Here is a 14775-nt window from a genome sequence, read left to right on the forward strand (position 1 = left end):
ATTAGGTGGCCTGGACTCATATAAAGGCCTCTTGCCTTTAGAATGCATTCTATCAGCTGTTGGCTCAACCATTAATGGCTGCTGCCTAACACTAGTTGGGTATGGCCTTTTGTTATGAGCATTGGTTGGTTTAGGACGTCTCTACACATCCCTTGTAGTATTGCTCCCCATTAATCAGGAGCCCTTTCAGCCACTTATAGCTCAACCTACACCTGGGACACATTCTTTAGATAACTGCTGCCTCCAAGGAATCATCATCCAGTGCTTCTTTATTAGAGTCTTTTCCTTGACTTGTAAAGCCTTGTCCAACAACTGGCAGACTTCTAGTGTCTTTCTTAACAGTAGCCTGGCTGGCAACATGCATTTGCACATTGACCTCTTTCAATTCCTACAGAGATAAATTCTGGAAGTCTGGTACAACAACATTAGCTGCACTTTCTTCAACTTCTGGAAATGGATTACTGTCGATCCCCATGGCCTTTTCTACTTTAGTTGGGAATTTTAGACTTCCTTCCCGAATTTTTTCTTGAATCCTGTCTCGAAAAACAATACAGTTTTTAGTCGAGTGAGACCAAGAATTATGCCATTTACAATATATTTTTCCTTTAAGTTCATCTAGAGATGGAATTTTGACTCCTTTTGGTAACTCAAGGAAATTAGCCGCAAACAAATGATCAAAAATGTCATCTGCCTTAGTTAAATCGAAAGAGTATTTCCTATGAAGGTCTTTCTTTTTAAACTGTTGGTCAATTGTTGTATCTTTATGAATTAATGCTTCACAGATCACAGGTTTTTTCCCCACAATCTGTGCTGCATCGATCTCATAATTAGGATCTCTATAATATGTCTTGTATGATGCATTATTTCGATCTTGTTCCTCCTCTAGCAATGCTTCGTACCTAGACACCTTATAAGTGAGTTCCACTAAGTCTCTGAACTCAGTTGAGTCAAACTTCTTTCAAAACCTAAACTCTAAGCTATTTTGAGCCAATCTCACGAATTTTGGCTCTGGTAGGATGACTCTACATTTATTTCGAGCCCTTTTAAATCTAGCAATAAACTGAGTAGCCTTCTCATCAGGCCTTTGACTCAATCTTGCCAAGTCTGCCATGGAAACCTCTGGCTCCGATTGGAAGAATTGGGCATGAAATGCCTCTTCCATTTGTTGCCAAGTTTGGATAGAGCCAGGTGTAAGGTTAATATACCATACAAATGCTCCCCCAGTTAGGGAATTTGAAAATAACCTTAACTTCGTATAGTCATTATTAGTAAATTCACCGCATTGAGCAGCAAACCTAGCAATATGCTCCACTGTTGATTGGTTTCTATTCCCATAAAAAAGGGCAAAATCTGATATCCTAAAACCTCTTAGGTATTCATGTACCCTATCTACCCATTCTGGGTATGGTTTCCTGTACACAGGAGTCTGGCCCCCCCGAGCCATCGGTCCATACATCTCTCTAACAATGTCAGCAATTTGGTCCCTAGGGACCATATTTTGTGCCTGCTGAACCACTACTAGAGAGACAAACGCAGGATTTGGTGGACAACCTTGTGCCTGTGGTCCTCTTGGTCCATCAGGTGGTATATTTGGGACTGGTTGTCCCCGTGGTGCAAGTTGCTGTTGGGGGTGTTGGTAACCCCTTTGAGCCTGTCCTGCGAAAGGACCTGTGAAAGGTGCTGGAACAGGTGTTGTGTCTCTTCCATTTGTAGGAAAACCTTCTAACCCCCCGGGTATAAATTCGAATAAGGGATTAGTGAACCCCCTCATGCCAGGTACGGCTTCGAATGTTGGATTTGGAACCATTCTTATGTCATTTTCTTGTACTGGGCCATATCCACCAATTTGCATGGCTTCACTGTTAAGTACTGAGGCATTTTGACTTGCTACAAGCCTCGAAGTAGGTTCGTACCAAAACTGAGGTGATGGTCTTTCATAGTTCTGATTACTAGTTTGACCATTAGAATGTCCATTAACTTGCATAGGCTGTTTATTTCTAGCCAATCTTTGCTGAGAGACATTTAAAACTTCCTCCATGTGTCTTGCGTTTATTGGTTGGTGGTTATTCATTCGATCCAAAAAGGATGTTGCCCATCTTTCCATCGTGTTCATTAACTGCTGCCCCATGGCATCTACTAGGCCACCCCATGAATTTATTGGCTGAGTAGATGGAACAGTGGATGGTCCAATTGCTTGGTCTCGTCCAATATTACGAACGTGTGGCATTTGTTCTGAAATGCTAGTCTGTTCGACCATAGGCTCTAATAAAATGGGAGTTTCCACAGGATGTGTCATCACATTATCCTCTGGATTAGGTATCTCTACCTCTCCTTCCACGCCTTCTTCCAAGCGTTCATTTTCTCCTTGTCTCCTACGTCTAGCCATTTCAATTTGTCCCACCGGGCGTGCCAAAAATATATGTTGGTTTTTTGGCTTTCGAATGTCACTTTTGTAATTATGAGCGTGCCAGCAAGGATCAATCAGTTCTTACAGAAAATTAATTGCCAACCAATTATCAGACGACTGTGTTTTAGTTCTTTTAGCCTCAATGAAGAGGACTTTTACTGGTGGCTTGATTTAGGAGAATTAAGCAGATGACAATTAAATAAAGAACAACTGAAGTATTTCATTAAAATGAAATAATTTACAATGATCCAGACTCAACCTCGTAGAGGGTTACAATAACAATCTACTTGAAACTACTCCTATGAACGAAATGCAGTGCAGGAATTTAAAGTACAGAAATGTAAAGGACAGGAAATGTAAAACTAGAAAGGAAATGAAGTATAATAAAGCTGGTTTTTTGGATCTGAGTCTGGGGGCTTTTTCTAAGGCCTTCTCTGCTATTTATACTTTTCAAGGGTGATCATCGAACTGCATTTCAAACCGTCGAACTACTCCTCCATGATCGCTAATCATGTTGCTTCATGATTAGCTCCACTATGTCATCACTTACAGTTAGGCTTCCCTCCTAATTTTGAATTTGAATGTGAGTAACCGTTGAAGCCAGATCACTTTGTATTTCTTTACTGATCCAATGCTACTCAAATCTCGTAATAACCAATACTGACTGTCACGTGTATGATCACGATCAAAGGCTTGAATAATCTTTCCGTATTACCCTTATTCTGCCACGCGTCGAATTGTAATTGACTTCTACAAAATATGTAGCCAACAACAATACCCATATCTCTCTTTGTAAAATTAGTCCATTTCATAAATCAATTTTCAGTTATGGGGTGTAAAATATTTTCTCCTACAATTATTTGTTTCCAATTTCGTATGTACCAAACAGTAAAAAAAAATTGTAGAAAAACAGTTTAATTCAAAACAAACAGTGTAACTAATAAAAAAGTCCCCAAAACCATGTCCACCCAAAGCCAAATACATTTTGATTAATTATTCTCATCTTTACCATATACGTGTTTGAATTTTATTTTTTTATTTTTTTTATTTTCTTTTGAGAATAAAATCTTATCTATTTGATTCATTAAAATGAGATGAAACAGAAAGGTGATTCTTTAAAGTTTTCTATAAAATTATTATTCTTTCCCTATATTTGAATGATAATTCTATTTATAGTGTATTTTTCATTATTTTTTTAGTCAATTAAACATGAGAATGAAATCATCATTAATCATTTTATTTCATTCCATTCCCGTGAACCAAAAACACTACAAATTTTCCTTTCATTTTCTTTTTCCTCCACAGGTTCACAATCCATGCCCAATTAAATCCTTTGACCTGTGCATCATACATGATGAATAATAACCACTGATTACATCATAGCCAAACAATGGTATGGACCATGTCAGTTTGACAAGTGCATGCAACAACACGACTGAATCAATTTTCAAGCAATACCCACACACAAATTTCAGGAACAACAATGATTCATCCCTCCTTTTCCCCCACCCCCTTTGACCCTCTCTCTCTCTCATTGGTTATATTTTCTTTTTCTTTTTCTTTTTTTTCCTACTCCTCCAATCACCACCCGCCACGTGACAAAGGGGGGGTGAGGGGGTGACCCCCAAAAGGGAGTCCCAAGCATTATTCTTTCAGGAAAATACCCTTTAAAAAAATTAAAAACTCACTAAACAGCACAAATCAGATTTTGAATCGATGTACAATTTGTGCAATGGCTTAACTCTTTCCAAATCTCCTAGGTTTAAAATGTGAAAGTCATTGGCTTCGGGACTCTCCTTACTGCAATTTGCACAGATTAAAAGTTCCGATATTTTCCTTTGAGGCAACTCTCGTTTGGTAAGTGTTGGATTCAGTTCTGTTTGTAATAGGGACTTTACAAGGGCAACTTCTATTTCTGCACGCTTATTTATCTTTGCATGTACACTCAATAAAACTTAATTTAAGAGTGTTGTTATTAACACCTATCTTTTCAATTTTATCCAAACAAGAATTTACATTTCTATGCTCATCCCTAACATTCTAACCTTTGTTTCCTAAACCCTAATCCTAACCTCAATCCTAATTTCCCAAACCCTAACCCACCAACCTTTTCAACATCTCCACCGACGACCTCTCTTTCCACCTCCAGTGATTTCGCCACTCCTAATTTTTTTCAATGCCATTGTTGAAGCAATTCTAGCACCTGTCACAATCTCTAATGGGTTTCGTTGATGATGATTTTTTGAGAAAAATTCGATGCCATTAATGGATTTTTGAGTTATGAGTCTCGATTTGTGTGTGGGAATCCAAATTGCTTCCCAAATCTTTCGACGGAGGCACATAGTTGCTGTGGGTAAGAAAAAGAAGAAGAGAAAGAGAGAAACCAAATCTGCAAAAAAAAAAAAAAAAAAAAAAAAAAAAAGAAAAAGAGGAAGGGGGACGTGGTGGTCGGAGGTTGTAGAAGGGTGGTCGCTGGTGGGGGAGGTGCTGGGAGGTTGCCGGAGGGGTTGGACTGCCAGTGGTAGGAAAATTGCAGAAAAAAAGTTAGGGGTCAAAAAGATTGGTGGTCGAGGCATATAGAAACAGAAAGTGAAACAGAGTATCAAGGCATATAGAAACAGAGTATCGAGGCATATAGAAACAGAAAGTGAAAGAAACATAGACATCAGTAAGGGAGTATCGACGCATATAGAAACATAGAAACAGAGTATCGAGGCATATAGCGCCCAGAGAATAACATATGACGAAATGGGATAAAAAAAAAAATTCAAAATGGTAGAGAGATACTCCCTTCAACAATGCAATGTAGATCTTCAATGGAGTTGTCTATGAGGGTCTTCACAGTGTCTTCAATGTGGGTGGAACCAAAAATGGGTTAGAAAATGTGTCTGGAATTTTGAACAGGTATGTGCAAAGAGAGTTTAGGTAATATGTGTACAAAGATATGAATTAGGAATATAATTAAAACATTTGATGTGTGGGTTGACAACAATAACATATAACCAAATTAATAAGTGTGTGCACTGAAAAATGATATACACTGAGAAATAAAATTTCTCCTTTACAAGCTTAGAAACAGAGTATCGAGGCATATAGAAACAGAAAGTGAAAGAAACATAGACATCAGTAAGGGAGTCGCTTTCTATTGAGAAAATTTTGTAACTAAGTCCAACAAACATATCTTGTTGTGACCAGTCTGCCTTCAAACACAAAGTACTATCATATATCATCTGAAGGTTTGATGCCTGCCCTAATCTAAGTTATATGCTTCACATATAATGTTAACCAAAACTTTAAATTTTAAATTACGAAGCCCGTAGCAGACTAGTGTTGGCACGAATTCCACTGTTGTCGTAGACTAGCCTCCAAAAATTCTTCACTGCATTCAGCGGGCTGACCCTTTGGTCACTGGTCAGATTCTCCTTTAATCTACCATTCATAAATAAGCCTCTAGCAGCAAAACCCATTAGCTCAGTTGGATCCATATAACCTCGGATCCTTGATACAATTCCACCTTCATAAGAGAAGCCCACTCTGAAGCATCGATCAGGTGAATTGGACTCTTCTGGATGGCCTCTATTTGTCCTTGGTTCAGCCCAGGAATTTTCCAATGATGTGAAGGAATCATCTTCAGGATTTATATAACTTTCCATACCAAGTGATTCCCAATCAATTTGCTGCAAAATTCTCGCTGCTCGTTCTGTGCAATGCCAGGGATAGTTTTGTGATTGTTGTGATTGCTCAAGAGCTAGTCTTTCTGCTTGGACCTTCAATTCCTGTAACTGATTGCCAATCCTTGAAGATACAGCATCATATAGGTTTTCTCTTGTTTCATTGTAGTTTTCTTCCATGAGTAAATCATCAAAGTAGATGGGATGACCAATAAGAACAGTCACCTATAGATTCAAGTACATGAAAGACATGTTAAACACACCAATAAGAACAGTCACCTACAGACTCAAGTATATGAAAGACATGTTAAAACACAACAGCCAAATGAAGTGGCTATATATGTATTCCATCAACAATGTTGTGCAGGAAAACGGTTGCAATTGACAGCAATTGTGACAACAGAATGTTCATACCCAAAATAATAATAATAATTGATAAGTGAATAGCTGAGAAAAAATTGTTCATCATCTGCTGAGCACTACACCTAAAAGTATCCAAAAGGTGTCTCAAAATAAATAAATAAAAAGTAATAGGATATGTTTAGACGTGTCCAACACATGTCTGGCACAAACACACCAGCTTCTTAGTTCTTAGAAGCGTTTGTGCTTCTTAGCAGACAACAATTGACTTCATTCCACAAACTTCCGTCAGGACATCATGTCCGGCAATTTAATTGACCAGAAAAAAATCCAACAGTTAAGTGCAGCATTACTTATAATCATACATGCTCAGTTGCACTGACCATTTTTTAATGAAAACAGCTTAATCAAAAGCATCCTAGTAACTCTTTTTTCCCCACTAACTACTATCAGAATGTAAAACAACGGGTGAGGCAGGGTAATGAGACATGTTAAATTAGGATGTTCCGTCACTTCCGTGTGCAACCAATTAGAATAAGACAAACTCAAATATGTACCATCTTGCCAATCCGTGGAAACTTGGCTCCCATAGGCATGATATCTTGCATCCCAATATGAACAAATGGGACAACCAAGGGGATATTGTCTGCATCCAGGACCAACCTGTTGAGAGTTGAAACATATAAGAAAATGGATAATATTTCGAACCCAACTCAAAAAATAAATACAGGAGCCCATAAAATCAGATAATCAAGAAGAGATGCAATTAGAAGTGAACAATATTCCAACACAGATACACAAAGAAAAGAAAAGAAAGCAAAACCATTCACACGGAAGCTAGGAGTGAGTGGAACAGCAAGGACAAGGTAGCGGGTGTGTAAACCTCAGACATGGTTATCCTAGCTTATTTTAATTAATATAAGAAATATGGCTAAATGTTTTTCCAGGATCCTGGTATGTGTGGCATTCCTGAAGCACCAGCATCAGCAACTCTCTATCCAAAAGGGACACCTTTTCTGGTGAAGTATATCTGAAAATAATGGGTTATGCCTTTGAAGAAAATTTTATTATCTTTAAGTTTTTTACATGCTTACAGAACCGGTTTTGATGAGTTTCCAAACAAATTTTCTTTGGGTTTCTCTAGCCATCACCCAACATATTTCAGGTCATGCTCTATGTGACCATATTGTTCAACATCTTCATCACCAAATAATTACAATCTAGAGAGTTTTTTATGCATAGATTTGTTGATTCACTTCATTTGTAAGAATCTATTGGCTTTTTTGTATTCTGATGGCATGTTTGATTGGAAGGATTAAAGTATGGGATTGGAATTATTAATCCGTGACCCCAATTATCCTATGTTTGTTTTGATATTATGGTTTAGGATTATTAATCCAATGAATAATTAATCCAACAAATTTGTAGAATTATTAGTAATGGGGTAGGGGTGAGATAGTGAATACCACACTAATTTAATAGGATTATTAATATCTCACTATTAGTCTTATGAATCAAACATGGCCCGAGTATATAAGCCCTTTCATTGGATTGGAAGATTATATCATAGATTCATAGCTTAAACTTCTTGTACATGATCAACATCCCATTTGATGCTTTTATTTTAAATAACTTTCTTTACTTTAAAATAAATAAATAAATAAAAAGTAAAAAAAATTGAAAATGATACATCATATCACTAAATGGCAACTAGAGGTGGCTCTACCATTAGGCCACTTAAGTTATCTAGGCCCACAAGAAAATTTTAAAAAATTCTCACTATTGAAGGGCCCAACTTTTCAAAGGCTTAGTTAGAAAATGCCTCATTTTGAGGCTTCCAAAAATCTTGAGCCACTAACATATGGCATTGACGAATTAATCATTTTCTAAACTATAAATTTGTGTGTCGATGTCGCATCGTATCATGTGTTTGTGTCCATACTTTTTATTATAATTATATGTTTTCTTGCAACACTAATATTTTGAACAACATTCTGCACATCATTAGTCACTGTCTCTCCATTCTCCATTCCCCATTTGCCCATCTTCTTGTCAATTTATTCTTCTTTCCCCGCCAAAAAGAAAGCAACAGAAAGCTGGTGCTTAGAGAACACGATCAGCTCAATGGTACAAAATAGATTATTAAAATGATTATGTACCACAATGGTGCCATGTGCAATGCATGCAAACCTTACCTCATTGAATTATTTTATCTTCTCCAATTAATTATTCCTACTACCTGCAGTAATGCTCATCTTTTAGAACTTTGCCAAGTACCAATATCAGGCATGTTCTCATCAAACTAAAACACCTTATTAAAACTCTGCTTGTTTTGGCAGAAAATTTGTTTCAACAGAAAACATTTACAAAAAAATTGTAAGAAAAAGTTTTCTTATATTTGGTTGCGACCTTGAAACTAATGTGGAGGTAGTGAGATAGTGGAGGTGGTGGCGACAGGGCTGCAGTGGTGGTGGTTGTGGGGTGATCAAGGCGGTGAGGTAGTGGGATGATGGAGGTGCCAGGCAAAGGCTATTTTTTGGTTTTTTGGGCTAAAATCCACAAAAAGACAAAATAAGCTAAAATAGCTAATAAGACAAAATGTCATATCAAACCCATAATTATTTCATTTTTTCTCTCACAAACATCACATCCAACTACAAAAAAATCCAACTATCTTCCCAAACACAAAAATTTTAGCCTACTAAAATAGCCAAAAACTAAAATAGTTTACTAAAATAACAACTTCCCAAACACCCACATAGTATGGGTGGCATTGGAAAGATTTTAGTCCGGAAAACATTTTCTCCTTTCAAAAGTAAAAAACATTTTCTGTCCAAACAAATTTGTTCTCTGTTAACTACAGAAAACATTTTCCATTGTTTTTTGTTTTTCATTGTACCAAATGCCAGAAAATTTGGAAAACAATTTTTTTTTTTTTTTTTTTTTGGCTGAAACAAATGTAGCAGAAAACTACCTGTCAGACAAACCTTGGTGCTGGCTTGATAGAATAGATTTCATGTCAAAAAGCCTACATTCACTCTCAAGTCCAAGTTGTGCAATCTATTATAAGTACTGAACTAGTTAAAGATTGTTGACTTACAAGCAAATGAATCCTATGATAGCAACAACATTACAGTAACAACAGAAATTTCTCACCTCCCAACGCCTCTCTTGGCAGACCCCATGGTACTTCCACCATCTCGAGAACGACTACCCTCTGGGAATATGTGAACCCAGTCGCCACGGTTCAATTTTGAGATAGCTATGTCCATTCCCTGGGGCAAGCCAAAGATGTAACATGAGCCACATAAAATATTATTAAGACAATGCACAAGGGAGATTAAACACAGCCAAAAAAGCAAAAGAATGGACACAATTAAACCTCAAATAAATTTAGGCATACTTTCCCGAATATGTTAGAAGAGATTTATCATAGTAGTAGGCTAGTAGCATAAACTTTACAATTTGAGGGTACAAGTGATCAGAGTGATTTGAAAGTGGTTAAACCCACGAAAATCATATATAACTAGGTAAACAACAAAACATCACTCTTACATTCTTCACAAAAGTAATGTGACTGGTATCCTATGGGTGTGTATTGTGCAGACTTACCCAGATTTAAGAAAAGAAAAATACAAACAATACACCAAATAAATTGTATGTTTTCTTTTTTCCTTTTTCTTGGGAGTAAAAAGTAACGCATCAAAATATAAATTGCAAAAGCCCAATATCACTCAAAGTGCCTTGCTACTCTGACAGATGGCCAAATTTCAAGAGGAATCAATGGTTCAAAGATCACCTGAGAGTAAAATTTCCCAAGACATTAATTTGCATAGAAACTAATAACAAAAGCCATTGAGCTGTAATAAACTAAAAAATATTTATATAAATTGGTACTTTTTGAGTATATTATCTTGAGGAAACAAAAATAAAGTTCTGCAAGCCGTCCATATCAATTTCTCATTTCAGCTACCTCAACTTAATTAAAATATCTCACAAAAAGATATATAAAGATTCAAGCAAGAAACCATATCAGCTTTAAGTAGAATACCTTAGCTGCAAACTTAACAGCAACGTTCACTAATTAAAAAAAAAAAAAAAGCAATATGCGATACAAAAATTTATATTTATATATATAAATAAATAAAAAGTCAATGGACCAAAGTTTTACTAAGAAAATATGTACTCGCCTTCCTAAAGGCTAAGTAAAGAATAATCCAATTGTGTATAGAACACTCCATAGTTCGAATAATATTCAACAGCTACATAATTACTCTCTGAATGCTACATGAATACATAGTATAAAAAATTACCTTCTGATAAATCCCATCACCACGGGAAACTGGCAAAACTTTGACACACCTAAAGAAAGCAGATGTCACTGGATTACGGAAACATCTATCAGTTGCACAAAGTGTCCACCTCAATCTGTGGGCATCCAATAGTGTGCTTGGTGGAAGCAGTGAAGCAATAACCAATGGATCATCCACTGAAGCAACATGATTGCTCACCTACAATCAGTGTAAAATGTTCCATCATCATGATGTGCAATGGCTAAAGAAGGGAGTAAGGGTAAAATTCAAGGAGCAGCCTAGCTACCTATGAAGCACGGGTACTGATACGGGTACGTTGATACGGTAAAATCCAAAAAAGTAGGGTATGGGTACGGCTTGGTATGCTTGTAAAAAAATATTTATTTTTAATTTAGAGTAAAGCAAAAATTAATTAAATGATTTCATTTATTAATATCCAACCTATAACTAACATTTAATGCCAAATATAAAGGTATAAATCAAAATTAAATGACAATATATTAAATAACTTACAAACTATAATTTAATTTTAAAATCATGCTAAGTATAGAACTAAAAATAAAAAAGAAATCTAATGAAAGGAGTTTCATCTCTGTAGTAGAGAAGAAAATATTGTTTCAACTGAGATACGGTACGGTTTAGGTATATATTAGGCACGTCTGGGTACACCAAAAATTAATAAGAATAAATTTGGGTATGTATTTCGTGTACCCAATACGTATACAAAAGTACCATACGAGGTACCCTACGCCGGTAAGTAACCGGTATGAGTACGGCATATTTTTTGAAGTACCCATGCTTCATAACTAGCTACAACATGACCAAATAAAATTCAATCAAAATAAAATGATAGCTGCATGCTGCATACCGTAATAAGAGGTTGCTTCTCTGGTCTATTTAGCAATGCCTGATGAAGGTTTTCTGCACCATATATCTGGAATACAAGCCAAGTTAGCAGCAAACCTAAAAAATCAGCAGTTGGACTTTTGATATTTCAATCCTAGTTAATTTACCTTACCTGGACACGATTGAGGCCATGCATAAAAACATGACATACATTTCCAATGACAGGAACAGCTAGAGCTTGAAGCATGTGAGTGATAACAGAATCTTCTTCTGCATTAATGCCTTTACCAACTGCAATCATGTTCATAAACGTAAATTCAATACGTCTCTCAACTTCTCATCAATTCAAAAGCCATTTTGTTATGGGAAGGTATTAACAATGTGCAAAAGACAACAAGTGGAAAGCAAGATATTCAGACCCCAAGAATGAAGACAGGAAAGGTGCGAAAATTGAGGCATGAGGCTTAAGTCATAAGCTACTTAATTCTTAAGCCAGGAATAAATCAGATGGAAGGACAAAAATAATGCAAAGTACACAAACAAAACTTTTCCATAACATAACGTAAGCCTAAGTTAAATATAAATAAAACAGTGCTCACCATCTTCCTAGTCATGACCACAGAAACGGCTAGTCACTCAAAACAACACAAACATGGTCATTCACCTTTGGCAATTGGGCAAATATCAAATGAATCATTTCCAATCGAATTTGAACAAATGCATTACAAACTCTACCAATTCTAAAGAGGTATTCGTGCTTCATAGGTTCTTATTATTGGTTGTTTTCATGATTCTAATTTTGATATATTATCTTACATGGTAGATAAAACACAACAATTTTCCATACATAAAAAACTATGCAATATCTATAACACACTTCGCTTCGATGAAGCCCAGGTCTCACCTTCTATTACCTAATAAACCAATTTCTTCAACATTTTTGTGATACAATTATGATACTGCCATGGGTTTGTGTGTATGACCATAAACATACATAGATTTTTTGATAAGCTATGACATTATCATTATGCATATTCCTTCTCTAATAACTAACTTAGAAAAGGTGATTATATGGATATGATCTATGTTGTTGCTAGAACATTAGTTGGTTCCTTAATAAAGTTTTGCATCTGGTAAACAGTACAGGGTTTGCTGCGAATTGATTCTAATGTTTCTACAACTGATGTTCATAATATAAAAAACTAGATTTCCTCATACACTTTGGTAAGTGAACCACATAATGATTTTCTTTTGATCAACAATAGATTGATCAATACATACAAATCCCCCAAGTGCCAAAGCTAAAGCACATTTGGTGATTTTATCTTTCCAAAATGATGCATCAACAGTTGAAGTCTGTGTGCGGCCACTTAACTCAACAAATCATAGTAACTAATTCTCAGGAACAAAATCTTCAATTGAGTTTCAATAGCAGCTAAATTGGTTCTTTACACATCAAATAAATTACGGAGATAGAGATACATATTAGTATTGCACACACCAAACCTAATTTGAGTGCAAACAATATAAGCAGAAGATCCAGACGAAACACATTCATAAAGCAAACGTATATAACAAATTATTTGGAAAAAAAAAACAAAACAAAACAAAACAAAAAAAAAAAACTGACCTCTCTTGCGATAGAAAGCGGAGGTAGAAGGCAAAGAGTCTCCGCGAAGACTGCGAAAGCGTTGAAGCCAGCGTTGCATTGTCGACGAGAAATAGCCATCGGAAAACCTCCGCCGGCGACGGTGCTTGTCGACGGCGACTCTGAAACGGTCTCTGAGACGAAGTTGCAGAGACCAAGCCCTATTCTTCCACAGATCTCCTGTTTCGTTCGACTCTCTAACCATTTTTATTATTATATAAGGAAAAAAAATGATCCACAGAGAGAGAATAAAGAGATTTAGCGAAAATCCAAACAAAGCGTTGGTCTCGCTGGGATGATTAGGTTTCTAGAGAGAGAGAGAGAGAGAATCGGAAGAAAATGTTTTAGAGACGAAGAGAGAAAAGCTGGTTATGATGATCCATGGTTTTTGCAGAGCGAGTGTAGTGCGAGAAAGAGGAAGGGACTTAAGCAGGTCGGTGGTAATTGCTCGGGTTCTTGGGTTTTGTTTTTTTTTAAAGTGCGCGGGGCGCGCAATGCGCACCAGTGGATAACGTTAAAAATAAACAATTGAAAAATTACACTTATCTCCTCAAAAATTAAAATATCATATTTATTTATGTGATTTTAAAGAAAATAAAATAATATAAATATTTTGTTCATATTATTTTAAGAGAAATTATAATTATTTTTTTTATTTAACTAACATAAAATTTAATTTATTTTTAATTTTCATTTTTTTAATATTTTAAATAATTTTTTATTTTATTTTTTAGATATACCTAATCTAAATATATTTAAGAAGTATAATATTTTATATTTTGTTTTAAATTCACCAAATATAAAAAAATATAAAAATTCAATACATCATCTTATTTCGTTGTATTCAATAAATTTTTTTTTGTATAAATTTTATATTTTTTAAATATATGTAGATTAAATTCTAAATATAATGATGGAAATAAAAAAAAAATTATATTCATATATAAAAATTTATACAAAAAAATCATAAAAATGTTGAGATGGTGACATTGTTGTAAATATAAATCATGTTTATAGGTGTTTTGTTTTAAAATAAAATATCACCATTAAACTTTTATCATTGTATTTGAAAATTCTATATAAAATTTATGTTTATATATCATTATTCTATAAGAATATGTTCGGATGAAATTTAATGATGAAAAATCGTGGAATGTATTCATGATGATAGGAAGAAGAAATGGTAGGAAAAAAAGACAAAATGGTCATTTAAAATTTTTTAAAATATGACATCAACAATTCAAGATGTAATTTACAATAAGATTACAAATCTCAAGAAAGAGCATGTAATTTTTTAAATGTGAAGAGATCTATATTAAATAAAATTCTCAGGAGGTGTCTGTGTAATTTACCCTTAAAAGATTCTCTCTCAGGGTCCACTGGTCCAATATACGAACAATGTAACGGTCTCAAATTAATTAAATTAAAATATTACTCATAATATGCGTGGATCAAAATTATACATCTTTCATTAACAACATTAATCCAATATCTTCTTTTTCATTGAATTAAAATCTCAAAAATATAAGG

The 14775-nt window shown here is 35.2% G+C and overlaps 1 protein-coding gene across 1 annotated transcript; it reads right to left on the bottom strand.

Moving 5' to 3' along the window:
• Positions 1-5426: 5426 nt before the first annotated feature.
• LOC114269597 (Phospholipid/glycerol acyltransferase family protein) lies at positions 5427-13734 on the bottom strand. The gene is made up of 7 exons (XM_028210949.2): positions 13228-13734; positions 11770-11888; positions 11620-11685; positions 10752-10949; positions 9595-9713; positions 6996-7101; positions 5427-6303 (listed from the first exon to the last, which is right to left on the bottom strand). Exons 1-7 carry the CDS (start codon positions 13448-13450, stop codon positions 5713-5715), a joined length of 1422 nt encoding a protein of 473 aa, XP_028066750.2. The 5' UTR covers positions 13451-13734; the 3' UTR covers positions 5427-5712.
• Positions 13735-14775: the final 1041 nt, after the last annotated feature.

This window comes from Camellia sinensis, chromosome 2 (genome assembly GCF_055761805.1).
Source record: "Camellia sinensis isolate YWXY chromosome 2, ASM5576180v1, whole genome shotgun sequence".
Lineage (NCBI taxonomy): Eukaryota > Viridiplantae > Streptophyta > Magnoliopsida > Ericales > Theaceae > Camellia > Camellia sinensis.

What these genes read in the sequence shown, in the direction of transcription:
- LOC114269597 (XM_028210949.2), bottom strand. Translation starts at nt 13,450, where the DNA reads ATGGTTAGAGAGTCGAACGAAACAGGAGATCTGTGGAAGAATAGGGCT. An exon ending in CGCTTTCTATCGCAAGAGAG is followed by an intron (nt 11,889 to 13,227) that starts GTCAGTTTTTTT and finishes ACATGATTGCAG; the next exon opens with TTGGTAAAGGCATTAATGCA. An exon ending in ATGGCCTCAATCGTGTCCAG is followed by an intron (nt 11,686 to 11,769) that starts GTAAGGTAAATT and finishes CTTGTATTCCAG; the next exon opens with ATATATGGTGCAGAAAACCT.